The sequence below is a fragment of the Electrophorus electricus genome, chromosome 3 (assembly GCF_013358815.1).
Source record: "Electrophorus electricus isolate fEleEle1 chromosome 3, fEleEle1.pri, whole genome shotgun sequence".
Lineage (NCBI taxonomy): Eukaryota > Metazoa > Chordata > Actinopteri > Gymnotiformes > Gymnotidae > Electrophorus > Electrophorus electricus.
Window position 1 is genome coordinate 14,029,456 of NC_049537.1, and position 13,866 is coordinate 14,043,321.

The following is a 13,866-nucleotide window of genomic DNA, read 5'->3' on the forward strand; positions in this document are numbered from 1 at the left end:
CAGTTTTACTGGATAGATTTGGGCGGTTTTCATCCTGTGGGGATTGTAAGTGATGCCTAACGCCCGGAGTTGAACATAGTACTCCCGAGGGTTTGAACAAAATATTTTGAATATTGAACAAAATATTCCAGTTTCGGTACATTTCTAGATGGAAACCTTTTTTGTCGTTGGTTCGCGTTTGACTGGTGGAATTGGAAGTTCCGCCTTATTCGCGCGCCCCCGTCTGACACGTAGGAATATCAGAGTGCCTCGCTCTTCTCCGTGCGGTCTATTTGAGAGAGGGAGCGAAAGCCGGAGAAACTCCGCAGCAGCACCAGTGGCGGCAGCAGAGTCAACGCATCTGTGTCTTCGAATCGCCGTGTCTTGCGCGGCCAATCCCCAGTTTGGTTCAGATTGAGATTTAACAGCGCCTCGGATCTTCAGAAACCTTCGACGTCGGTCGACAGTGTTAAGAGCAGGCATTAACCCCACAGCGCGCATCTGAGAGCCTCCAAACCCGACCCTTTTCCATCTAACCCAATTTCTTGAATTTTTAATGGAAAATGGCGATCCACGCACAGTCCTCTGGTATCTTCTGCATGTTCTCCATCCAAACTATGCTGATCATCAGCGTGTCCTCGCCTGGAACGGCTAATCTCCGCTTCCCGCAGCACTACACGTAAGTATCCAGTGCTAAGCAGAAGACTTGAGCGCTGAATTAGGACAGGTGGCGCGCGGCTCCCTCAATCGAACGGACACTGGACTCAGTTTTCGTCTCAGAAAGCCCGTGAGAAGATGCGCACGTCGCGCCGGAGTGGTGTTGCACGATAATTTAGCTGTGTGTTTATAGGGCTCATCTCTTTAACTGTTGATAATTATGTTTACAAGCGGAGTCTTTTAAAGGACGACGCACAAGTGTTTGCTGATACCGGAAAGCTCGGGCGTTTAAATTATTGATTAATAGCAGCGTGAATAGAGCAGGCGAATATTTCCATTCAGCGCGTCACCATGGACATATTTATGTTTGCTTCCTGGTTTGCTGACATTACCAAACGTGTTCGTGATGACGGTGAAACAGTCCTCTATGCGTATTAGTGTGTTCCTACTTTTTGACCGAAGGAAATACAATAATACAGGTGGCTTTTTCTATAGCGGCCAGACACACTGTTTAAGCGGACATGTGCCGTAGAGATATTTTGAATGTAGTGGGTCAATATGGGTTTTCCGAACCGTGTCTGCAGCGATGTTGGCGTTTTGGCAATGGGCGTGCGTTTCTTGGGTACTTCAAAGTTTAACGGTCCTTCTGTTAGTAAATCTTTTTGAAATTATTGTTTATACACTGATTGGGTGAGTGACCTGTATGATACCATTGTCCTTGGCTGTGTATCTTTGATTAACCCACACTTTTAAAGTAATAGACTTGAGTTTTTTGACTATTCTCTACCCCGTATAGAAATTGTGCAAATTTTATAAATTGTCACACACACACACACACACACACACACACACACACACACACACACTCACACACACACACACACACACATTTTTTTCCTTGTAGTGTTTTGCACGCTTATCCGGTAAAAGCCCTAATGTTTAATCTACCTAGAGTACGCTGTAAAGGTCAAAGAGAATTCCTGAGCCGTACAGGCTTCACCGTTAGACTTGTCCGAGACGACGGTGATGCATGCCGCTATACTGTTGGTTTTCATTCGGGAGCGAAGCTGGCCGCGGTGCAGCCCACACAAATATGTCACTCCTCTGTGAATTAAGCCAACATCTAAAACTTTACGAAACGATATAATTTTGATTCCGATTACATAATGATTGATACAATGAAAGATGGGGTTGTAGACACTTTAGCAAGAACTACTACCAATAGTAACATATAATATAATATAGCTTCAATTTCGTTTACCATTTCATAACAAACTTACGATTTGTCTAAACTCAAAATCCGTAAATTTATCTGGTTCAGTATCCAAGATTCTAGATGCTTCCATCATTTTCATCAGGTTTTAATATACTGTTCATAGCCTAGTCCGTTATCATTATGTTTATAGTAGTTTCCAGTGATGATTATCAGTTCATCTACCTGTTAAGAGTACTCAACAAGCATTTGTGTATTTTTCTGCTTGCTGAACATTCCAAGCTCAAGCTATACATTTCTTTGATTAGTGGAGCCCTCCCCCTAAAATAAAGATCATATGTCAAGAATTTTCATTTAGGTTCATTTATCAGATTTGCCATGGAAAATTAAATCCGGGTGGGCTGCATACAGAGGTGGCTCAGCAGTTAAGGTACTGGGCTAGTAATCAGAAGGTTGTTGGTTTAAACCCCACATTACCAATTTTCCACTGTCGGGCCCTAGACTAAGGCCCTTAACCCTCACTTGCTCAGACTGTACTCGTTTGCAGATGTAAGTTGCTTTGGGTAAAAGAGTCTACATAAGTTACAGTCTAAGCCACACTGTTTCTAAAAAAAAAGTTGTGTTTTTAGTCTTTACCACATTTGGAAATGATAGAAAATGAAAATGTGTGGATTGCTCATTGTTCTGAAAATGTCAATGCTGTGAAAAAAAACAAAAAAGCTTTTAATGCATGGAAGGCTGTGAGATAAATGGGGATATCTTTTGGATAGTGCGTTTGGTTAGGGGTATGTCAGTCAGATTGGAATGTGCTCCATGAAAAGATTTAAGACTGATTTGTGCAACATTTCATGCTGTGACAAGGTGAGGACCAGGATGGTCTCTCACTGTGGCTTTGTTGGTAGTGAACGGCTTGGTTGGCACATGGCAGTTACTGTTTAATGTGTCATCATTTAAATATTTCATTAGGCCGGGAAATCAACACTGGAGGATAGATAATAAATAGAAGATGACACTATTTGAGTCATTTCTTGTCTATTTGAGTCCATTTCTTGTCTTCCCTGCCCGTGGACAGTGCCTGCTTATCTTGAAAATAACCTTCAGATATATTTTGTACTTATGGAGTCAGTGAAGTCTGCTATGTTAAGATGATGGATTTTTCCAAACTTTTATTAATCAATAAGGCTTATACATAATATTGTTTCCATTTGATCAGTCATGTTGATCAGTCTACTGATAGTACTGCAACAGGCTGCTAAGACATGGAATCCAGGTGTAGAATAGGAAGAAACAGCTTAAGCTATCTGAAACGAACACATGATTTTTGTAACTTCTGCATGCTTCAGACTGTGTGGTTGAGCAGAACATTGGGATTGAGAGGACGGTGATATAAATTGACATTGCTGTCCATGGTTCTGAATTTGATGCAATTTGAAAGCAGTGCATTAAAGATGATTATATCAGTTCAATGGGCAATTCACTATGCTGTTCAGTTACACTGTAAACATTCAACTGTTTGTCATGGACATTGCTCATCCTGTGTAGCTAATACTGCAGGCCCATAACCAGGTTATAGACTCACTGGCATTTATCCTATACCTTAGACCTCCAATTGTAATGGAGGCAACACTGACCACGTTACCCTTTTGCCCACTTTAACACATATCTCTATTAACCATGTCTAAGAAATGGCATTCAGCACATACCTTTGTTTTAGAACATCTTAAGTGAAATCCAAACCTTGCTACTGTAAAGCTTTTCGTGGCTCTGAAATCCCTCCGGCCTCCAAGCTGCCACTCACTGTTTACACTGAAGAAGAGATGATGAAACTAAACATCACAGGATTTGGAGGGGGGGGGGGGGGTCCTTCTAGACCGTCAGTTAGGTGTTGATGTTCTGTGTGTGAATGGGCTCATTCTCTATTTCATCACAGAATATTGTTAGATAGTACACCTAATCTTTGATAGTCTCCTAAGATTATTTTGTAGAATTTGAAGAACAACCACAATATTTCTAGTATTGATTATAGTATGTGGTATAGTGAGATGAAATCCAAACATGAAACTTTGCAAAAGCATTACACGATTTCCTTGTTGTAAAACATTTGGCATAATACCATGGCATTATACATTTACACAATTCTACTCCTTTGCCTAATTTGCAGCAAAAATAATTTTTCTGGGGTTTACAGGCTGATTAGTGAGGCTTGTGCTGCTGTGTTATGTTTGTGTGTGTTTGTGTGTGTGTGTGTGTGTGTGTGTGTGTGTGTGAGAGAGAGAGAGAGAGAGAGAGAGAGAGAGAGAGAGAGAGATAGAAAAAGCTAAACTAATGTAGAGAAGGTTTCAGGAAATAAAGAAGACAGTATGACACACACACACACAATTGCTCAATTTAACACACTCTCCCGATTATCAAATACATGCACTTAACAGTACTAGGTATTAGGTGCCCAGCTTTATAGTGAGAATCGTCAGCCATCTATTTAAGAAAAAAAAAATACTGAAATAATTTATATAGTATAAGACAAAAGAACAGGCATATGAATGTAAGCCCCCCACCCCAACTTGTGGATAGAGGTGCTATCACTAGTGCTTAGGGTCAGAGCTCTGCAGAACAAACTGCCCCCTCTATACTGGCCCCCTCTACCTTTCCCCATGACGTTTCTGGGCCTGTACTCCTGTTTCGACAGTGTTGTCACACTCGATCGCTTTTTCACACCCACATCCCTACACATCTCACGTCTCTCTGGAAACACCCCATCTTCCATTGCTAACTGTAGGCCGGTGGAGCGGTACATTTTCATACCCCATCATTCATAGTAGACGATGTGCAGAGAAAACAGCCATTGGCAGCCTGCGGCTTCGTTGTTGTTACATTGTAGTTACATTCAGAAGCTGTAATCAGACCCTAACCCTGCCCTTATTAGTTCCCTTCCCTCTGGATCCTGATTGGCTAGCTTCAACTAGGGTGGGGACCTGTTGATCATCCCAGCAGCTTAATGTGGCACTGTCAGGCCCCATGCCGTTTGTCTGGAAGCCTCTCTCCTGTTTCACCGCTGAGCTGTTCTTCGGCTAATCTCCCCGTCCTTGTCATTCAAATGAGGCTGACATTTCAGACTGACATTTCTTTTGTGGCACCATCATTAAACGACAAACCCGCCGATGGAGGAGATAGGAGGAGGCCGCCAGAGCTGCCTGTTCTTTTGGTTACAGAGCTCTGACCAAATGTGGGGAAACAGCATGGAGTGTGTGGGCATGTGATTAGTTCCAAGTATGCTAGTATGAACTGGTTCCCAGGCTGGGCTGAAGAGGTCTAATTGTGTTTGTGTATTATTACTGCTGTTGTAATTGCTTTAATTGTAGTTATTGAGTTCCGTTTCCATGCACTTTGGTCTGATATTTTTCTGCGACTGTACATGATGTTGTATTAAACATGTAATAATGCACAGAGTGTGAAAAAATACACAATAATACTTGAATAATAATATTATTCACATGAGAAGGATTTCCGAACAATCATATTGTCTTGAACACTGTCATAAAGGTCTTGAACGTCTTGAAGGTCTTGAAGTACTCCTCAAAAAGAAACGATCCCAGTTCCTTGAAGGATGAAAGGAATGATGTGCTTTGCACTTCCCATAAATGTTCAGTAATGTTCAGATCCGACAACAGAGGAGGTCGTACTAGATGTCTGACCTCCTCTTTTGCTTTCTCCAAATTTCAGATCATAAAGGGGTGAAAGATGACTCATCTGACCATATTACTTCCTATCCGTAGCTTGTGGCCTCAGGTTTTGTGATCTTCTCACTCTCTTATGTGCCTTTGAGGTTTCTGAGTGGCAGTTGTGCTATGAATTCCAGGTCTGTGATGCTGACAGTGTACCAGTTTTACAGAGACTGGCTCACAAAGGTGTTGATTCAGTTTCATGGTTGTCCCAAGGGCATAGTTATTGTTTTTATTTCATGTGTTGAAATGAAATTGTTGCAGTTGTATGGACTTTATCAACCATGATATTAAATATTTGTATGTGCTTGTTAATTAGCTTCCACTGTAGTCACTGCTGGTGCCTGTTTTTGTGTGTATGTTGGTGTCTTTTTAAAAGATTGCACCCCTAGACACATTAAATACAGTAATTTAGGCTGGACTACTTGGCTTCCTTGCATTGCTTTTGGTAGCTCCATGATGCTTTGAACATTCACGTATCAAAGGTGTGATTATTAGACCATATTTGTAGATGTAGATGACTGCTAATTGGCATTCATCCTAAGAGGACTGACCCAGGCAGCTCACTGTGCTAGGTTTAGTGAAGTTTAGTAACTTAAAAGGCCTTTTTCCTGTGCTGTTTCCATTATTTTGTTCATTCCCTGTATATTTGTGGGTTTTCTACCAGGACTGCCTCCTGAGATACATTTAGCCCACTATACAACATTCTGACAATAGCATGTTTTATAAAACCTGTTTACTGTAGATTAGTTGAAAATGCCTGTTCTTGTCATTTTCTAGGTCATGCCTCATCACAAAGATAATCTTTTTATGACCACTCTGGCAGGAACCTGTGGTTTGTGCACTTTAGGCCTACGGTATATGCATTTGTGTTGGTCAAAAGTGTTGACGCTTAAGTGTATCCAAGGCAGCGTTCATCACCATTCATCACCCAGACCCTCCCCCCCACCTCTGTCTGCGTCCGTGGCATCTTGTTGTGTTAAGTAGTCTGGGTGGGTGCGGGTGTGCACATGCGTGTGTAGATGGAGAGATATACACTGCCGAGCTGAAGATGTTTGATCTTTTAACTCCTGGCCGGGCTCCGTTTAACCAGTGCTCAGGTTGCTTAGGGTAGCACTTCTGTCAGCGCCGGGCCGTTTCCATTGCCAGCACCTGTAAATACAGCTTAGACCACAGCTCCCTGCCAGCCAGCTCTCTCTAATCCTGGACATGGACCGAGAGGAACGGGGGGGGCTTCAGGAAAAACTTTCAGGGGGAGGTGTAGATGAGACATATATTGGCAATGAGTAACATGCACATAACCCCCCCCCCCCCCCCACACACACACACACACACACATACACACACACATAAATGCTCATATAAAACATAAAAACTAGGCTGGGTTATTATTTTATATGTTAACGAAATTGTAGTTGGAGTCATATTTTCAAGCACATATGCATAAACACACACACAAACACACACACACACACACACACACACACACACACACACACACACACACACACACACACACACACACAAACAAACAAACATACACACACAGGCTTTCTCTGGGGATATTCTAAGGCTGCATAGTGTAGATAAGGCTAATTTCAGACTGCAGGCCTTGGTTGCAAATCTCAGACCATTAAGTAGTTTTAGATAATGCTGTTATAAGGTTCCTGTAACACTGCAATACTGCTGTGTTGTCTGCCAATGTTTGATACCTTCAACATGAAAAATACCCCACTGCCAGCAAATGCGTTTCTGTAGATTGCTGGTAAATGTGGAATTTGCCACTGTCAGTAAAACTGATTGTAATATTGCACATAGGACAAACCTGAGCAAGAGATTCCAAGATTAGAAATTATTGGTGTTATTCTGAGTTTATGTAATAGTTGTTAATAATATGAAACTACTCCATCTCCTTGCTTCCCTTATTGACTAAGTACTGAATATACTTTACTGGTCTCTAGAGTTAAGAATTTTCCTAAATCCTGTTAAAATCTATAATGAAGTCATTACTAAGTCATCTAGAATCACAGCCTCTGGACGATAGACTGCATTTAGACTTAGCATGCCAGTTGTAGCAAAATGATTGGAAAAGTCAATTTTCTACATATGAAGGAGTTCCTTACAGATTGTATCTAGCATCGATACAGCTCTAGTTGGAATGAAATGAAATTGTAATCAAGCATAATGCTTAATTTCGTCTTGACTTCAGTAGTGACTTTGACGGTGCTCTCCATTACATAATAGTGATGCTCTTGTACTGCCTCTGGTGCATCTTGTAATTGGTTTTGCAAATTTTTGATGGGCAGATAATCTGTGGTTAGCCTTCAGTAATGTACAATATTTGCTAAGATACATCTCAGGATTCTTGATTCAACTGAACCCTTAGTGTTCTTCTTGTATATTCTTCTACTTGATATAATATCACTGAAAAGAATCCTTTCAATCTCCATGCAGGCAACAGTTATATCTATCCGTCTTGCTAGATGATTTACTAGATGAAGAGTCTTGGGCTACCCAGGAAAGTTGGATTTAAAGATATTTATCAGGGCTGTAAATGTTTATCTGCTTTGTTCAAAAACCTAACCCATGTTCTTAAAAATATCAATGACTTTGTTAAAAAAAAAGAAAGAAATTCTTATTCTTAAAATTGGTACTTTTATTGTATTAATATTAATTTGAATCATTGTTTTACTGCTTTAGTGTTCATTCATGTACAAATAAAGATTGCACCCCAGATAAATTGTTTTTAATATCTTGGTAGTCCTATGATTTTCACACACTACTGTTTTGTCATTTTATATGTAAATACACTCAGAGCATTGAGTTCAGCTTTGCTGAATATTCCAATAATTTTTTTATAAAAAATATAGCGAAGTTGCCCTTTGTTTGCATGCAGTGAAAGTCCAGAACATATTACACGATGAGATCCATCAAAAGTTTGTACCATCTGTTGGGTCTAGAGGATTGGGTTGAGAAGCACTGTTATAGCCGAGGCTTTCCTAGCCCAGTCCTTCAGAACACCCAGACACTTCATATTTTTGCTGTATCCACACAGAAAAAAAAAAATTTGTTTTCTGAACCAAATGATGAAGAGCATAAAATCCTGGGGGAAAGCGAGAATAGGGACTGTCTTGGACTGGACTGGCAAAGACTATGCCAGTGGCCTGATTTCTCACTTCAGGGTCACAGCTGGCTGGAAATAGTCTCGACCCAGCAGTGACACTTGCACTTGTAGATATCCCAGCAGACTGTACCATCTGAACACTCACAATCACTCCATCATGTTAGTGTTAATGTGTCGAGGATGGTTAGCCACCCAGATACTGTCTAGTCAGTACTGGGCCTGTGATCAGAAACTGTCCTGTGATTAAAAGCCAAAGGTTGGATAGCCAGTGGTACATGTCAGTAGATGAGCAACAATTTGCGATTGTATACTGTAAGACAGGTGTACCTAATTAAATGATCAGTGAGTGTAAGTAACAGTTATCATGGTTAAAATTATATGTTTTGCTCAATGTGATTTCTTCTAACTTTCATGTAAAAGAATACATAACTACCCATGAACAGTGGTAAATGCAAATGCCATAAAAAGCACTGGTGATGTGTGCAACCACCAAAAAATCCCTCGAGGCTGCGTTTGGGCTGGATGCACACTTGTATCCTAGCAGCTAATTCATGGGATAGGCAAGCTACCAACGAATAGCCACAATATATGAAACAAGTTCGAAGTTAATTGCAGTTTGAGCGTTTTGAACTGAACTAGTTCCTCGCTCTTTGATGTGCATGCTCTACACCTCATTGCTGAGCATTCTAAAGCATTTGGCTTTGTGCCTATTAGGAAATGCTAAGCCAAGCTGAAGGGGGATCTTTTGTTATGTGCAAATTTTACACAGGGTTCAACAGGTGAGTTCAACTGCTGAATTCTAATTGTCTCTCTCTCTCCCATTCTGTCTCTCCTACTCTCTCTATCCCCCTTACCACTTTCTTTGTCCCTCTTTCTCTCTTTTTTCATAGCATGATCCACTGGGCTGGACGTATAGAGAAGGAACTGGAGAAAGTGCTGCCCCAGGTGACTGGAGTCCAGCAGATGAAATCAGTAAGTCTGGCTGCTGATCTGTCACATTTTTTAATATTACTTATTAATATTACTTTAACATTACTACTAAGTACATTACTACAGTTCCGTTCTGTGGGGATAGTACCATCAACTACACTGCACACGTATTCTCCAGATTCAGTGACACTATACTGGAGTGGTATTGCTAGTAACAGTCCCTTTCAGAGAAGAGTCTTACAGATACTCATTTAAAGATTCCTTGAGGCTGTCTGTTTTGTGCACTGACTGCTTGTGATTTCTGGAATGAGGTACCTTACACCTCTATTGTAGGTCATTGAAAACTAATTTCATTTTGCAAAAACTAAAAACGAAATGTGAAATACGCTCTTGAATCTGTTCTGATTGTACAGAGGTCTTAATCAGTTTTAATCAGTTTTGTTTGTATTTGATGCATTAGGCTACCAACTTATGTTTTCTGTGTTGCTGAATGACAGTGACAGTGACTAATTAATAGTGATTAATAGACAGAGATGGTCTGCAGCGAGGACTTGTGTAGACATCAAAGCTGTTTCTTTTCACACACATTCACACACAGTCATGTTGTATCTGTGTCCAGTCTCTCAATATGAGAGCCTGATTCTCGACATATGGTTTGGCACTACAGACTGTGTGTGTGTGTGTGTGTGTGTGTGTGTGTGTGTGTGTGTGTGTGTGTGTGTGTGTGTGTGTGTGTGTGTGTGCGTGTGAAACCGAGAGAGAGACAGAGAGGGAGAGGGAGAGAGTGAGAGAGAGTGGCAGTGGATAGGTGCTACTTGGCAGCAGTTTGGAGATCTGGAGAACTCAGGGGTATTGATATCATAATCTCTGAAATTGTGGGAATCATGCAGGTTGTCATAGACGTAAAACTAGATTAGGATGATGGATTTGGTCATATCCAAGGGGGAAGTCATCCCTACACTTGTTATGATTAGTTCCATAATAAGCTTATGATAGCATCTATTTCTGTCTAGTGGAAGCTTCTATAATGGCAGATTGCAATAATTCTCTTCTAATCCAAGTGTCTATCTGCTTGGAACAACTGTTCCAAAACCAAAATAAATCAAATTACCTTGTATAACGTCATATTAGCGTCTGTGCACCCTCACCCATTTTTGACTAATGTGGTTATTCAAAGGCATAAAAGTGATGAAATGGATGTTGATATAAATAAATACTTTTGCACTTGTTTGTGACTTGGGCACTCCAGTCACATCGCTGTGTGTGGCCTTCTGCCACTCAGCCAGGATGTATGCATGCCCAGAAGTGAGAAGGGAAATAGATATGTGTCTCAGCTCAGGCAGGTGTTTTTCTCTTTTGTTGTTTGTTTGTGTTTGCATAGTGTCATGAGGGAAAAAACGTTTATGTGGGACAGGACTCAGAAACACAGTTTGCCCATGGGCTAGTCATACAGAGGGGTGTTTGTGTATGTGTGTGTTTGTGTGTGTGTGTGCATGCGCATGCACACGCGTGTCTGTGTATGTGTGCGCGTGTGTGTGCGCACGTGAGAGTGCATTTATCTCCAGCCCAAACAGGAGTCATCACAGGGTGTGCTAAATGGCCCAGCATGTGCAGAAAAAGCCATTTTCTAAATGGATGCCTCTCCCTATACGTGCATCTGATAGAAATCTTCCCTGGGCTACAGCAGCCCGCTAACAAGATTGTCTCCCTTCACTTCTCTTTCTCTCTTTCTTCATGCCCAGTTTATTTCAATATTGGCCCCTTCCTTAAAAAAGGAAAGGTTTGCAAATGACTTAAAAGTGTGTTCCCCATAACCCCACACCCAAAGTTATTTCCAGGAAAGTAAATGGAAAATAATACTGACTGCATTTTTGTTTGGACTGAGCCAGAGTTTATTTTGTAGCTTTCTTGTTCTGAGAATGTGAGGTAGGCAAAGCACAAATGTGTGTGTGTGTGTGTGTGTGTGTGTGAGTGAGTGAGTGAGTGAGAGAGAGAGAGAGAGAGAGAGAGAGAGAGAGAGAGAGAGAGAGAGAGAGAGAGAGAGAGAGAGAGAGGGAGGGGGAGGGGGGAAAGCAAGAGAAATGTACTTTGACAGAGAAGTACTTAAATTGTTTTGGGCTTTATTGATTAGATTATAGTTACTGTATATCTTCCTGTCAGTTTTAATTTGGCTAGAAGGAAATGTTAGAATTGAAAAAAGGAACTATTCCCACTTACCTCAAATGTAGATTGAAATTTTGTGTTCACACTGTGCCTTTTCAATTTTGTTCTGAAGTTATATAATATAAATAATAAAAGAATAATGAGGCTAGCAAGTAATAGAAGCTTACGACCATCATGCAAATTGCAAGCTAAAATCATCCCATACTGGCTTCAGACAACATTGGCTAGGTAATTCCATTTGTTAATTAACATCAAGGAAATAACATGATAGGTCCTTTTTCCAAATTTTTAATATTTTGTTGAGCTAAACTTGGAGTAGAGGGGTGATTCTGGGTTCAAGATGGCACTTCACTACAGTTTACAGCTCAGCCAAATATGTTTGTTTGTTTGTATACATAGAAGTATGTCATACAGTGTCAGAAACCCCATAGGCAAGTCTCTTTGAGATGTCTTGTGTGATGATTTCATCTTACAGTTTGCATGATGGTTGTAAGCTTTCATGCAGGATACATGGTGATTACTGGTGGTCATGAGCTTCCAATACTTGCCAGGTAAGTTAGCTCCAGAGCAGATGTACAGAAGTAAAACTAGGCCGACAAACATGTCTTGACTTAGATGATCAACTACTATTGAGGAAAATTTGTGCAAATGTGATTTTCCCCAAACCAAAAAAATATTGAACTCTCTCTCTCTCTCTCTCTCTCTCTCTCTCTCTCTCTCTCTCTCTCAGTCCTGTTAGGTAAACAGTAGCCCAGTTTCACTCCCACACACACTCACTAACAAACTGTACCTACTTCAGTAGCACTGATATAAATAGAACAGTGCACACACACACACACACACACACACACACACACACTCACACTCACACTCTCTCTCTAAGCATGCACATACGGACTCTAGCTTGGCTGTTCCCAGCCTGTGTCTGTTCAACGGGACGACAGCTGGAAACAGGCCTCCTCCCTCACTTCCACAGGGATCACAGCCTTTTCAGCACGTAGATTTCAGCATGTGCATCTCCAAATTACCGTACTTTTAACCCTTTCCCCTGGGTGCACTATACCCTTACTCTCTCTGCCTGCTTTCTTTTGCATCTCCTTTTTATTCTTGATCCCCTTTTCTCTCTCTCTTCAAGTGTGCATGTCTGTATATGTGTGTGTGTGTGTGTGTGTGTGTGTGTGTGCGCGCATGTGTGTGTGAGTGAGTGTCAGCGTGAGTGTCTCTCTCTGTTTGTGTCAGTGTGTGGGAAGACAAGATGGAGATTAGACAGAGCAGATGCACATTCTTTATTCACTGAACTCAGAAGGGCTGTTAACAGAGAGAGGGAGAGAGGAGGCGTGAGCGCAGTGGAGAGACACCGGCTTGGAGCAAAGTGATGAAGAGATCAGCACTAGGAGAATATGAGCATAAGTCTGGTGTTTACACAGCTCTTCAGAGGAGGGTTGGCAGCATACCATAACCATAGTCATAATACAATTTAAGAAAGCACCCGATGCATGATATTTTATTGTGATATACTTTAAATCTTTTTCAGATTGATTATGATAGAACTAGAAGAAGCAGTACATATTTAGTTTGGATCAGATAACTGGAAAGGAAATATTGTTTTTTAAATATTCTTTCTGGTGGGCATGAGAATATGTAGCATGTGAGTCTAGCGCCAAGCCTCTCTGCTCAAACTATATTATATCACATATTTCAAGACCCTGGCACACTGCAGTAGCATGGCCTGAAAACACTTATCTGAGCATGAGAAAGGTAACAGAGCATGTCTTAACTGTGTCTTACTCTATGCTCCTTGGTGCCAGCTAGGACCTTGAATGAAATCTTAATGGGCAAACAACAGAGTATCTAAGTGCAGAAGAAAATCTATACATTTAGCCAGTTTGCTTACTCATAAAGTTTACAACCCTGATGAAAAATCCCAAATATTCAGTCTTTTGAAAAATATTTATTTAAACTAAAAACAAGGAAAGCATAATGGTAACTGGTTCTGATTTTTGGAGGAAGAAGTTATGTTAGTCAGTTCTGATTTTTGAAATCTACACGAGCCAAGAAGGAAAGGCCATGTTTTTGGTTGT

At 41.0% G+C, this 13,866-nt stretch overlaps 1 protein-coding gene across 7 annotated transcripts in view; it reads left to right on the plus strand.

Annotated features, from left to right (window-relative positions):
* Positions 1 to 273: 273 nt before the first annotated feature.
* Positions 274 to 13,866, plus strand: part of cacna2d2a (calcium channel, voltage-dependent, alpha 2/delta subunit 2a) — a 144,656-nt gene continuing 131,063 nt past the window's right edge. For 4 of the 7 annotated variants that reach the window (XM_027000627.2, XM_027000628.2, XM_027000630.2 and 1 more), the window contains exons 1-2: positions 275 to 658; positions 9,583 to 9,664. In XM_027000627.2, the coding sequence (XP_026856428.1) occupies positions 543 to 658; positions 9,583 to 9,664 (198 nt within the window). In that variant the 5' untranslated portion in view covers positions 275 to 542. Of the gene's footprint in view, positions 659 to 9,582; positions 9,665 to 13,866 lie in introns of all 7 variants that reach the window. The other 3 variants (XM_027000624.2, XM_027000625.2, XM_027000626.2) reach the window with 1 other exon arrangement.